At 36.7% G+C, this 13978-nt stretch overlaps 1 protein-coding gene, 1 long non-coding RNA gene and 1 pseudogene across 8 annotated transcripts in view; 1 reads left to right on the forward strand and 2 right to left on the reverse strand.

The window, feature by feature from the left end:
* Window positions 1-13978, reverse strand: part of LOC309622902 — a 480082-nt gene that overhangs the window by 406732 nt on the left and 59372 nt on the right. The gene's annotated exons all lie outside the window — the stretch shown is intronic.
* LOC309622864 (N6-Methyl-AMP deaminase pseudogene) overlaps window positions 1-13978 on the forward strand; it is a 472574-nt pseudogene that overhangs the window by 347551 nt on the left and 111045 nt on the right. Inside the window, exon 2 of the transcript XR_014249940.1 lies at window positions 669-5251. The product of XR_014249940.1 is annotated as a N6-Methyl-AMP deaminase pseudogene (transcript). The remainder of the gene's footprint in view (window positions 1-668; window positions 5252-13978) is intronic.
* FAM114A2 (family with sequence similarity 114 member A2) overlaps window positions 1-13978 on the reverse strand; it is a 37567-nt gene that overhangs the window by 4143 nt on the left and 19446 nt on the right. For all 6 annotated transcript variants that reach the window (XM_082379102.1, XM_082379103.1, XM_082379106.1 and 3 more), the window contains exons 10-12: window positions 12475-12597; window positions 11845-11984; window positions 8741-8813 (exon numbers count right to left, since the gene is read on the reverse strand). In XM_082379102.1, coding sequence (XP_082235228.1) covers window positions 8741-8813; window positions 11845-11984; window positions 12475-12597 — 336 coding nt within the window. The remainder of the gene's footprint in view (window positions 1-8740; window positions 8814-11844; window positions 11985-12474; window positions 12598-13978) is intronic.

The following is a 13978-nucleotide window of genomic DNA, read 5'->3' on the forward strand; positions in this document are numbered from 1 at the left end:
AGTAGTGTGTGCATCGGGACCCAGGGGAAGGAGCAGTGACCCCATAGAAGACTGAACCAGACCTACCCGCTAGTGTTGGAGGGTCTCCTGCAGAGACAGGGGTGGCTGTGTCTCACCGTGAGGACAAAGACACTGGCAGCAGAAGTTCTGGGAAGTACTCCTTGGCGTGAGCCCTCCCAGAGCCCACCATTAGCCCCATCAAAGAGCCCGGGTAGGCTCCAGTGTTGGGTCGCCTCAGGCTAAACAACCAACAGGGAGGGAACCCAGCCCCACCCATCAGCAGACAAGCATAGTAAAGTTTTACTGAGCTCTGCCCACCAGAGCAACAGCCAGCTCTACCCACCACCAGTCCCTCCCGTCAAGAAACTTGCACAAGCCTCTTAGATAGCCTCATCCACCAGAGGGCAGACAGCAGAAGCAAGAATAACTACCATCCTGCAGCCTGTGGAACAAAAACCACATTCACAGAAAGACAGACAAGATGAAAAGTCAGAGGGCTATGTACCAGATGAAGGAACAAGATAAAACCCCAGAAAAACAACTAAATGAAGTGGAGATAGGCACCCTTCCAGAAAAAGAATTCAGAATAATGATAGTGAAGATGATCCAGGACCTTGGAAAAAGAATGGAGGCAAAGATAGGGAAGATGTAAGAAATGTTTAACAAAGACCTAGAAGAATTAAAGAACAAACAAACAGAGGTGAACAATATAATAACTGAAATGAAAAATACACTAGAAGGAATCAATAGCAGAATAACTGAGGCAGAAGAACGAATAAGTGACCTGGAAGACGGAATGGTGGAATTCACTGCTGCGGAACAGAATAAAGAAAAAAGAATGAAAAGAAATGAAGACAGCCTAAGAGACCTCTGGGACAACATTAAAAGCAACAACACTCACATTATAGGGGTCCCAGAAGAAGAGAGAGAGAAAGGACCAGAGAAAATATTTTAAGAGATTATAGTTGAAAACTTCCCTAACATGGGAAAGGAAATAGCCACCCAAGTCCAGGAAGTGCAGAGAGTCCCATACAGGATAAATCCAAGGAGAAACACGCCGAGACACACAGTAATCAAATGGGCAAAAAATAAAGACAAAGAAAAATTACTGAAAGCGGCAAGGGAAAAATGAAAAATAACATACAAGGGAACTCCCATAAGGTTAGCAGCTAATTTCTCAGCAGAAACTCTACAAGCCAGAAGGGAGTGGCATGATATACTTAAAGTGATGAAAGGGAAGAACCTACAACCAAGATTACTCTACCTGGCAAGGAACTCATTCAGATTTGATGGAGAAATCAAAAGCTTTACAGACAAGCAAAAGCTAAGAGAATTCAGCACCACAAAACCAGCTCTACAACAAATGCTAAAGGAACTTCTCTAAGTGGGAAACACAAGAGAAGAAAAGGACCTACAAAAACAAACCCAAAACAATTAAGAAATGGTAATAGGAACATACATATCGATAATTACCTTAAATGTGTGAATGGATTAAATGCTCCAAACAAAAGACACAGGCTGGCTGAATGGATACAAAAACAAGACCCATATATATGCTGTCTACAAGAGACCCACTTCAGACCTAGGGACACATACAGACTGAAAGTGAGGGGATAGAAAAAGATATTCCATGCAAATGGAAATCAAAAGAAAGCTGGAGTAGCGATACTCATATTAGATAAAATAGACTTTAAAATAAAGAATGTTACAAGAGACAAGGAAGGACACTACATAATGATCAAGGGATCAATCCAAGAAGAAGATATAACAATTATAGATATATATGCACCAAACATAGGAGCACCTCAATACATAAGGCAACTTCTAACAGCTATAAAAGAGGAAATCGACAGTTAACACAGTAATAGTGGGGGACTTTAACACCTCACTTACACCAATGGACAGATCATCCAAGCAGAAAATTAATAAGGAAACACAAGCTTTAAATGATACAAGAGACCAAATAGATTTAATTGATATTTATAGGACATTCATTCCTAAAACAGCAGATTACATTTCTCAACTGCGCATGGAACATTCTCCAGGATAGATCACATCTTGGGTCACAAATCAAGCCTCAGTAAATTTAAGAAAATTGAAATCATATCAAGCATCTTTTCTGACCACAACGCTATAAGATTAGAAATGAATTACAGGGAAAAAAACGTAAAAAACACAAACACATGGAGGCTGAACAATACGTTACTAAATAACCAAGAGATCACTGAAGAAATCAGAGGAAATCAAAAAATACCTAGAGACAAATGACAATGAAAACACGACAATCCAAAATCTATGGGATACAGCAAAAGCAGTTCTAAGAGGGAAGTTTATAGCAATACAAGCCTACCTCAAGAAACAAGAAAAATCTCAAGTAAATAATCTAACCTTACACCTAAAGGAACTAGAGAAAGAAGAACAAACAAAACCCAAAGTTAGCAGAAGGAAAGAAATCATAAAGATCAGAGCAGAAATAAATGAAATAGAAACAAAGAAAACAATAGCAAATATCAATAAAACTAAAAGTTGGTTCTTTGAGAAGATAAACAAAATTGATAAACAATAGCCAGACTCATCAAGAAAAAGAGGGAGAGGACTCAAATCAATAAACTTAGAAATGAAAAAGGAGAAGTTACAACAGACACCGCACAAATACAAAGCATCCTAAGAGACTACTACGAGCAACTTTATGCCAATAAAATGGACAACCTGGAAGAAATGGACAAATTCTTAGAAAGGTATAACCTTCCAAGACTGAACCAGGAGGAAACAGAAAATATGAACAGACCAATCACAAGTAATGAAATTGAAACTGTGATTAAAAATCTTCCAACAAACAAAAGTCCAGGACCAGATGGCTTCACAGGTGAATTCTATCAAACATTTAGAGAAGAGCTAACACCCATCCTTCTCAAACTCTTCCAAAAAATTGCAGAGGAAGGAACACTCCCAAACTCATTCTATGAGGCAACCATCACCCTGATACCAAAACCAGACAAAAATACTACAAAAAAAGAAAATTATAGACCAATATCACTCATGAATACAGATGCAAAAATCCTCAACAAAATACTAGCAAACAGAATCCAACAACACACTAAAAAGATCATACACCATGATCAAGTGGGACTTATCCCAGGGATGCAAGGATTCTTCAATATATGCAAATCGATCAGTGCAATACACTATATTAACAAACTGAAGAATAAAAACCATATGATCATCTCAATAGATGCAGAAAAAGCTTTTCACAAAATTCAACACCCATATATGACAAAAACTCTCCAGAAATTGGGCATAGGGGAAACTACCTCAACATAATAAAGGCCATATACGACAAACCCACAGCAAACATCATTCTCAATGGTGAAAAACTGAAAGCATTTCCTCTAAGATCAGGAACAAGACAAGGATGTCCACTCTCACCACTATTATTCAACATCGTTTTGGAAGTCCTAGCCACGGCAATCAGAGAAGAAAAAGAAATAAAAGGAATACAAATTGGAAAAGAAGAAGTAAAACTGTCACTGTTTGCAGATGACGTGATACTATACATAGAGAATCCTAAACATGCCACCAGAAAACTACTAGAGCTAATCAATCATTTTGGTAAAGTTGCAGGATACAAAATTAATGCACAGAAATCTCTTGCATTCCTATACACTAATGATGAAAAATCTGAAAGAAAATTAAGGAAACACTCCCATTTACCACTGCAACAAAAAGAATAAAATACCTAGGAATAAACCTACCTAGGGAGACAAAAGACCTGTTTGCAGAAAACTATAAGACACTGATGAAAGAAATTAAACATGATACAAACAGATGGAGAGGTATACCATGTTCTTGGACTGGAAGAATCAACATTGTGAAAATGACTATACTACCCAAAGCAATCTTCAGTTCAATTAATCCCTATCAAATTACCAATGGCATTTTTTACAGAACTAGAACAAAAAATATTATAATTTGTATGGAGACACAAAAGACCCCGAATAGCCAAAGCAGTCTTGAGGGAAAAAAATCGGAGCTGGGGGAATCAGGCTCCCTGACCTCACACTCTACTACAAAGCTACAGTAATCAAGACAATATGGTACTGGCACAGAAACAGAAATATAGATCAATGGAACAGGATAGAAAGCCCAGAGATAAACCCACGCACCTATGGTCAACTAATCTATCACAAAGGAGGCAAGGATATACAATGGAGAAGACAGTCTCTTCAATAAGTGGTGGAGGGAAAACTGAACAGCTACATGTAAAAGAATGAAATTAGAACACTCTTTAACACCATACACAAAAATAAACTCAAAATGGGTTAGAGACCTAAATGTAAGACCTGACACTACAAAACTCTTAGAGGAAAACATAGGAAGAACCAATCTTTGACATAAATCACAGCAAGATCCTTTTTGATCCACCTCCTAGAGTAATGGAAATGAAAACAAAAATAAACAAATGGGACCTAAAGAAACTTAAAAGCTTTTGCAAAGAAAGCTACAAACAAGACGAAAAGACAAACCTCAGAGTGGGAGAAAATATTTGCAAATGAATCAACGGACAAAGGATTAATCTCCAAAATATATAAACAGCTCATGTAGGTCAATATTAAAAAAAAAAACAACCCAATCCAAAAATGGGCAGAAGACCTAAATAGACATTTCTCCAAAGAAGACATACAGATGGTGAAGAAGCACATGAAAAGCTGCTCAATATCACTGATTATTAGAGAAATGCAAATCAAAACTACAATGACGTATCACCTCACACCAGTTAGAATGGGCATCATCAGAAAATCTACAAACTACAAATGCTGGAGAGGGTGTGGAGAAAAGGGAACCCTCTTGCACTGTTGGTGGGAATGTAAATTGATATAGCCACTATGCAGAACGGTATGGAGGTTCCTTAAAAAACTAAAAATAGAATTACCATATGACCCAGCAATCCCACTACTGGGCATATACCCAGGATAACCATAATTCAGAAAGAGTTATGCACCCCAATGTTCATTGCAGCACTATTTACAATAGCCAGGTCATGGAAGCAACCTAAATGCCCATCGACAGACGAATGGATAAAGAAGATGTGGTATATATATATACAATGGAATATCAGCCATAAAAAGGAACGAAATTGGGTCATTTGTAGAGACGTGGATGAATCTAGAGACTGTCATACAGAGTGAAGTAAGTCAGAAAGAGAAAAACAAATATCGTATATTAATGCATATATGTGGAACCTAGAAAAATGGTACAGATGAACTGGTTTGTAGGGCAGAAATTGAGACACAGATGTAGAGAACAAATGCATGGACACCAAGGGGGGAAAGTGGCAGTGGTGTGATGAACTGGGAGATTGGGATTGACATATATACACTAATATGTATAAAATGGATAACTAATAAGAACCTGCTGTATAAAAAAATAAGTTAAACAGAATCCAAAAATTCAAAAAAATATAAAGTATGATCCCACTTTGAAACACACCACACACACCCAAATATAAATATAAGCATAGACAAAGTCTGGATGAGACTCAGGAAGGGTTTTAAATTTCCTTCTTTATTTCCTTCTATCCAATTTGACAGTGTATGCCTTTGTAGTTTTTACTGACTTTAAAAAGTATATTTATTTTGGAAGGGAGATAGAAATGGTATATTTGACCACAAAAACTTTAGAAAAATTTTAAAACAAAATATACAGATATGAAACATGCGCTGAAAATACTCAACTGGTTTTTAAGATGGGCTGTTTGGAAAATGTGGAAACAAATAATGCAAATTTAATACTCGCATGTGTTAGCACCTTAGAGTTGACTTGCTGGGTTAAAGTATCTTTATGAAACACATGGAAAACTTTAGCCTCCGAAGATTAACTTCAGGAAACCCAGAAGCTCTTTTAAAGAAAATACTAAGAGGAAAAGAGAAGCTATATCATAGAATTATCCCTTATAGGAATAATCTAAACTCAAAGTGAGAAGAATTAATTTGGGCCATGCTCTTAACTAAAATAAATTTAAGGGCCCAGAATAATTTTGCTGCCACACTGACCCTTACACACTTAACTATGAGCTGATTTTTTTTAATTGAGGTATAATTGACATACAGCACTATACTAATTGCATATGTACAACCTTATGATCGTTATCTGCATACATGGCAAAATGATGATAATAAGACTAGTCAACATCCATCACTATACAGAGTGAAATAATTTTTTTTCTCATGATGACAACTTTTAAGATCACTCTCTTAGCAACTTTCAAATATGCAATACAGTATTATTAACTATAGGCATCATGCCGTACATGACATCCCCAATGCTGTACATGCTGTACATTATTTATTTTATAACTGGAAATTTGTACCTTTTGATCCCCTTCACCCATTTCACCCAGCCCCCACCCTTTGCCTCTGGCAACCACCTATCTGTTCTCTGTATGTATGAGTTTCGTGTACTACAAAGTGATTTTTATTTGTCCATTTAAAATGCCCTTGATTTTATGCCAATTCATGATTACTGATGTCTGAATCGTCTTCCATAGTTCACACACCTTCAGTAAATTTTTACAATTCCTTAAAACAAAACAAAAAAACTTTAGCTTTAATCATAACTCTCCTACTGGCTGGCAACTGCAAAATATGAGAGTTGCCATAGTCTAAGTAAGGCGCTGCCCCTTAAAACTAGAATCCAACTTTGGGATTTTTATCTTATCAAGGTCTACATTCTCAGTACAGGTCTCAAGAGAGAGCAGCACAAAATATACTGAAGACTGTATAAAAAAGAACAACAATGAGTTGCAAAATTCAGTTAGACATAGACAAACTGATCCTAAAATCCATACAGAAATGCATAGGGCCCCAAATAGACAAAAAAATCTTGAAAAAGAAGAACAAAGTTGGAAGACTTACACTTCTTGATTTCAAAACTTACTACAAAGCTACAGAAATCAAGACAGTATGGCACTGGCATAGGATACACACAGATCAATGGAACTGAAATAAGAGCCCAGAAACAAATCCCTATGACTATGGTCAATTGATTTTAGACAAAAAGGGCCAAGACAATTCAAAAAGGGGAAACTTTTCAACAAATGGTGCTGGGACAACTGGATATCCACATGCAAAAAAAAATGTTGGGCCCCTACCTCACACCATACACAAAAATTAACTCAAAATATATAATAGACATAGAGAGCTGCAACATAAAACTCTTAGAAAAAAACATGAGTAAATCCTCATGATCTTGGGTGACGCAATGATTCTTTAGATACAATACCAAAAGAACAAGTGATAAAAGAGAATATTGACAAGTTGGACTCTATCACTATTCACTATCAAGAAAGTGAAAGGACCGCCCATGGACTGGGAGAAAATATGTGCGTATCATATATCTAGTAAGGAACTTGTATCCAGAGAAAATAAAGAACTTCTATAACTCAATAATAAATAGTAAATAATAAAAAGACAAATAATTAAAATCAGAATAAATAATAAAATAAATAACCCAATTTATAAAATAATAAAAAAAAGACAACCCAATTTAAAAATAGGCAAAGGACTGGAAAAGACATTTCTCTAAAGAAGACATACAAATGGCTAACAAGCACATGAAAAGATGCTCAACATCATTAGCCATCAGGGAAATGCAAATAAAACCCATAATGAGATAACACTTCCTACCTACTAGGTCTGGTAAAATTTTAAAAAACAAAAACAAAAACACAAAAACAGACAATAGCAAGTGTCAACAAGGATGTGGAGAAACTGGAACCCTCATACATTGCTGGCAGGGATGTAAAATGGTGCAACTACTTTGGAAAACAGTCTGACAGTTCCTTAATGGTCCATATTACCCATATGACCCAGAAATTCCACTCCTAGCTATCCACCCAAGAGAAATAAAAACATACATGCATGCTCATAGTAACATTATTCATTACAACCAAAAAGAGTAAACAATCCAAATGTCTATCAACTGATGAATAGATAAATGTCATATATATCCATATGATAGAATGTTATTAGGTAATAAAATGAAATACTGATACAATGTGGATGAACGTCAAAAACATTATGCTAAGTGAAAGAAACCAGACACAAAATATCATAATAATATTGTATGATCCCATTTATATTAGATGTCCAGAATAGGCAAATCTATAGACAGAAAGTAGATTAGTGTTGCTTAAGGCTAGAAGAATGTGGAGGGGAAGAGAATGGTAAGTGACTGCCAGTGGTATGAGGTTTTCTGGGAGATGATGAAAACGATCTAAAATTAGATTTTGGTGACTGCTGCATGGCTCTGTAAATATATTAAAAACCATTGAAACGTACACTTAAATGGGCAAATTTTATGATATGTAAACTATATCTTAATAAAGCTATTCTAAAAACAAAACAAAACAGACATTAGCCCAATAAAAATAATGAGGGGCTTCCCTGGTGGCGCAGTGGTTGAGAATCTGCCTGCCAATGCAGGGGACACGGGTTCGAGCCCTGGTCTGGGAAGATCCCACATGCCGCGGAGCAACTAGGCCCGTGAGCCACAATTGCTGAGCCTGCGCGACTGGAGCCTTTGCTCTGCAACAAGAGAGGCCACGATCGTGAGAGGCCCGCGCACCGCGATGAAGAGTGGCCCCCACTTGCCGCAACTAGAGAAAGCCCTCGCACAGAAACGAAGACCCAACACGGCCATAAATAAATAAATTAATTTAAAAAAAATAATTATGAATTCTTACCCCAGCAGTTGTTAGGCAGGTGGTGAACTCTTTAGACAGAGAGGACAACTCTTTACACAACACAACTGTCATCCTAGGAAAGAAGGGAAAAAAGGAGAGTTCTTTTTCTTTTCTCTTTTTTTCTTTTCTCTTTTTCTTTCTTTTATTTTTTTCCTCTCTTTTTTTTCCATAAAGCTACTATCAGAAGAAAACAAATCACTCCTGGTACTAAATGTAAAAGAAGGCAGCTTTTAAAGCCACTAAACACGCCTAAATCAACTACATATTTGGGGACCCATGCTATAGGAAGAGAAGGTTCAGTCCTTAGAGAAATACTTTTCTACAAAATTCTCTATAAAATACTATGCTTTCAAATTAAATCAAAGGAAATAACTAAGATACATTTTAAGGAGACAAGGTAGTACTTAAAAGATCCTACATTCCATTTAGAAATATAGTTAAATTAAATATTTATTCATTCATTCATTTGACAAATACTTACTGAAAGGCTTCTATGTACCAGGTACTTCTGAGCACTGGGGATATATTAGTAAACAAGCAAAGCACCAGTTTTCATGAATACTAACTTACTTGCTGATTAACAGGGATACTATAAATATAGAAAGAGATGGATGTTTGTATATGTTTATAGTTATATATGTATACATTTATACACACACAAACGTATACATATATTTATATATATAATATGTACTAGATGGTGATATGAAAGCAAGTAAAGAATTCGAAAATGTAACAGGGAAATGCAAATCAAAGCCACATGAGGCAGCAACATGGATGGACCTAGAGATCGTCATACTGAGTGAAGTAAGTCAGACACAGAATGACAAATATCATATAATATCGCTTATATGTGGAATCTTAAAAAAAAAAAGAGTATAAATGAACTTATTTACAAAACAGAAGTAGAGTCATGGAGGTAGAAAACACACTTATGGTTACCAGGGGATGTGGGGCGGGGAGGGGGGGGCGGTGAGGGATAAATTGGGAGGTTGGGACTGACATATACACACTACTATATATAAAATAGATAACTAATAATAACCTGCTCTATAGCACAGGGAACTCTACTCAATATTCTGCGATAGCCTACATGGGAAAAGAATCTCCAAAAAAAAGAGTGGATGTATGTATATGTATAACTGATTTAGTTTGCTGTACACCTGAAACTAGCACAACATTGTAAATCAACTATACACCAACAAAAATTTAAAAAACAAACAAAAAAAACACACAAAGAGATATCATCTCACACCTGTCAGAATGGCTATCAACAAAAAGAAGACAAATAACAAATGTTGGTGAGGATGTGGAAAAAAGGGAACCCTTGTACACTGTTGGTGGGAACGTAAATTGGTGCAGCCACTGTGGAAAACAGTATGGAGGTTTCTCAAAAAACTAAAAATAGAACTACCATATGACCCAGGAATTCCACTCCTGGGTATATATCAAAAAAACAAAAACACTAATTCGAAAAGATACATGCGCTCCAATGTTCATAGCAGTATTATTCACAATCGCCAAGATATGGAAGTAACCTAAGTGTCCATCAACAGATGAATGGATAAAGAAGATGTGGTATATATACACAATGGAATACTACTCAGCCATAAAAGAGAACGAAGTTTTGCCATCTGCAGCAACATGGATGGACTTGGAGGGCATTTATGCTAAGTGAAATAAGTCAGACAGAGAAAGACAAATACTGTATGAAATCACTTATATGAGGAATGTAAAAAATACAACAAACCAGTGAGTATACCAAAAAAGAAGCAGACTCACAGATATGGAGAACAAACTAGTGGTTACCAGTGGGGAGAGGGAGGGAGGGGCAATATAGGGGTGGGGAAGTGGGAGGTACAAACTACTGGGTGTAAGACAAGCTCAAGGATGGGGAATATAGCCAATATTTTGTAATAACAACATAGGGAATATAACCAATATTTTGTAATAACTGTGAATGGAAGGTAACCTTCAAAAATTTTATAAGACTTTTTTTTATTTAAAAAAAAATTAAAAAATAAAACAAAATAAAAATCCTACCCTTGAGGAGGTTAAACTGATCAATGTAATAGTGAATTACAGTTAGAGAAAAAAAAAAAAGAATGAGAAAATGGTAGAAGATAGTATTAGATAGGGTGGTGAAAAAAGGACCCTCTAAGAAGTAAAGGAAATTCAGTGAAGGAAAGAGCCATGACTGGAAGAGCATTCCAAGCAGTGGAAATAGGTAGTTTTCCAAAGAATAGGCTGCTTTGGGATTGTGAATCCCTCATCCTAAGGATGTTTAAGACAAAACTAGGCCCCTTCTTATGGGATGTTGTAGAGGGGCAGTGAAACCGTAGGCAAAGAAATGGCCCAGAGAACTTCAAGGGTCCCTTCCAAACCTAACACACTAGACACTCTCACTCATGTTTTTTTCTCCAATGAAAATTCTCATTATTTAATTAGGAGATTTATTTAGAAAACAGTAGGGGTTTTTTTCCTCCTGTGACTACCTACATTCTATCATTTTTCAAATTTTTGTTCAAAACCAGCAATATACTGGAAAAAAAGGGTTTGAAACTTAGACAGACCTGGGTTTAAATACCAGTCTGCACAACCTGGGCCTAATTTACTTAACTTCTCTTATGTTTGTGTTTCCTCATTTTTAAAGCTGGACTGATCATTTATCTTGAGGGTTGTTTTTAAAGATTAGAAATGATACACATAAATCCCTTAGCATGGTACCTGGCATATAATTAGCACTCAATAACCAACAACTGTTATTAAGAACTGAGGTTATTAGAACTATTTTCTGTTTTCACTTATGCAAAACTCTACTTCAATTAAGGTCAGTGATCTGAAAAAAAAAAAACTAGTTTTCCGAGTATGAGTTGGTTAATAAAAAAAGGGCAGATTTATAATATAGATTTATGGCTCAATGAAAATAAACAACACCCTTGGCTACTTATTAACTAAAACCCAAAATGAACAAACCTCTAAGATGTGAATGGTACAATGTGAACAGCATCTTACTGTGAGGAAAGTTTCTAAAACTTTGGGAAAAAACTGAGAAAACCCTTTCAGCAAACTGTATCATTTAGAGGGATACTCATTACACTTACTGGGAAAGGGCTCTGCTCCTTTCTGTGGCTGTTACTTCCTGCTTCCTGCCATGCAGAACCAGAGCCGCTGTTTTGTGAAACAGTTCAATTGAGCAGGCAGTCAATTCTGCTAGGCTCCGGATTGCAAATGCATGGATATCCTGGATGGAAAAACAAAACAAAGCATAACAAAACAGAGCATTGTTTTTTTTTTATACAAGAGGAAATGACACCACCCTGCTTCTCCCATACTGAAGTATACAATATCTTGAAAGCAACAGAGACTAATACCTGCCCTTCAATAAACCTCCTCTTCTTCCATAGTAGTTATATAATTTTATAACTGGGCTCATAGCCATAAAAACAGAGGCTCCCCTGAAGTCAGGTGTGACCATGTGACTAAGTTTTAGCCAAAAGATTTGAATAAAAAGTGTCATGTGCAGCTTCTGGGAACCTTCTCATGATGCCACATACATGCACCCTTTGTCTCTTTTTCTTCACTCCTTGCATCCTATAGTCTAGAACTAAGATGTTGCGATCTTGGATCACAAGGTAGAAATTATGGATAGCAGTACAACAAAATAGAAGGCGCTTAGGTCCCTAATTGTGATACCACATTGAAAAAAAAAAAGCCTTAGTTGTTTTCATTACCTCTATTGAATTGTTATTGATTTGCTCAATTTTTTCTGCTTCCAACTGTTTTTTTCCTTCTTCCTTCTCTTCTAATGGTTTGGCCAGAGGTGTCCTGATCCATTCACAGGCTGTATTTCTTGCCTAAATAAGAAAAAGATTATAGTTGGCCCTCCATCTACACAGGTTCCACATCTTCGGATTCAACCAACTACGGATTGAAAATATTCGGAAAAAAAAAAAAAATCCAGAAAATTCCAAAAAGCAAAACCTAAATTTGCCAAGTGCTGGCAACTTAAATAGCATTTACATTGTATGTACAACTATTTGCACAGCATTTACATTGTACTAGGTATTATAAGCAATCAAGAGATGATTTAACATATACCAGAGGATGTATGTAGGTTATAAACAAATACTACACCATTTTATATCAGGGACTTGAGCATCCCTCAATTTTGGTATCAACAGGGGGCCCTGGAACCAGGATACCTCTGAGGATATCAAGGGATGACTGTACAGTCCATCAGCAATTCGATTCAGTTCACCAAGATTACTGTGCACCCACCAGGAACATTTTAGCATCATGGAAGTCACTGTTCTTGTTCTCACCCAAACAAACATACCATCTAGCTTTTCAGTACTTAACTTACTAGATCTCCTTACAACACTTAACATTTGTGACCACACATTCCCTCTAATCCTTTGGCTTTTTTTAAACTGAGGTGTACCTTACACACAGTAAAGTGAACAAATCTTCAGAGCATGACAGGTTACATGTGTATATGCCTGTGTAACTGTTACCCAGATCAGGATACAGAACTTTCCCATCACTCTAGGAAGTCCCCCATACCCCTTCTTAGTCCCGAATAGCAGCCTTGGCTCTCTACTTATCTCACCCTACCCCCTCCCCTCTCCATCGATCCTATTTCAGTAATTTTAACTATTCCCTACCTGCTGCTGACTCCTGAATCCTTATTTCCAGCACTAACTTCTGAAAACAACATATTCCGACTCTCTTCTGGACATATGCATCAGGATGTCCTATAGGCATCTATCTCACATATAACATGTGCAAAATTTAAATTCATCATCTTTCTCTCCCTATCCCTAAGTTTTTCATCCTCTCTTATTCCCCTGAGCTTTAGAAGAACCACCATATACCAGTCATCCAAGCCAAAATACACGAGCCATCCTAGATTCTTCCTTTCCAATCACCAAGATAGTCTGATTTTACCGTACGTATTTCTCCACTTTGCTCTTCCTCTCTATTACCACCACTTGAGTTCAAATCTACTCTATGGCAAGAGCACTCTGATTGGTCTCCCTGCTTCTGATATGGCTCCTCTTAAACCCATCTTCCATAATGGTACCAGTGATCTATCTAAGCCCACAGCTGATCACTCTGCTTTTCTTCAATGGCTCTCCATCCACTAGATCATACTCTTTGACATGATCTAAAAAGTGCCCATGACCTACTCTACCTACTTCTCTAGTTTCATCTCTTACCACTTCCCACTTTATG

Source organism: Balaenoptera borealis, assembly GCF_965194805.1.
Source record: "Balaenoptera borealis genome assembly, chromosome: 2".
NCBI lineage: Eukaryota > Metazoa > Chordata > Mammalia > Artiodactyla > Balaenopteridae > Balaenoptera > Balaenoptera borealis.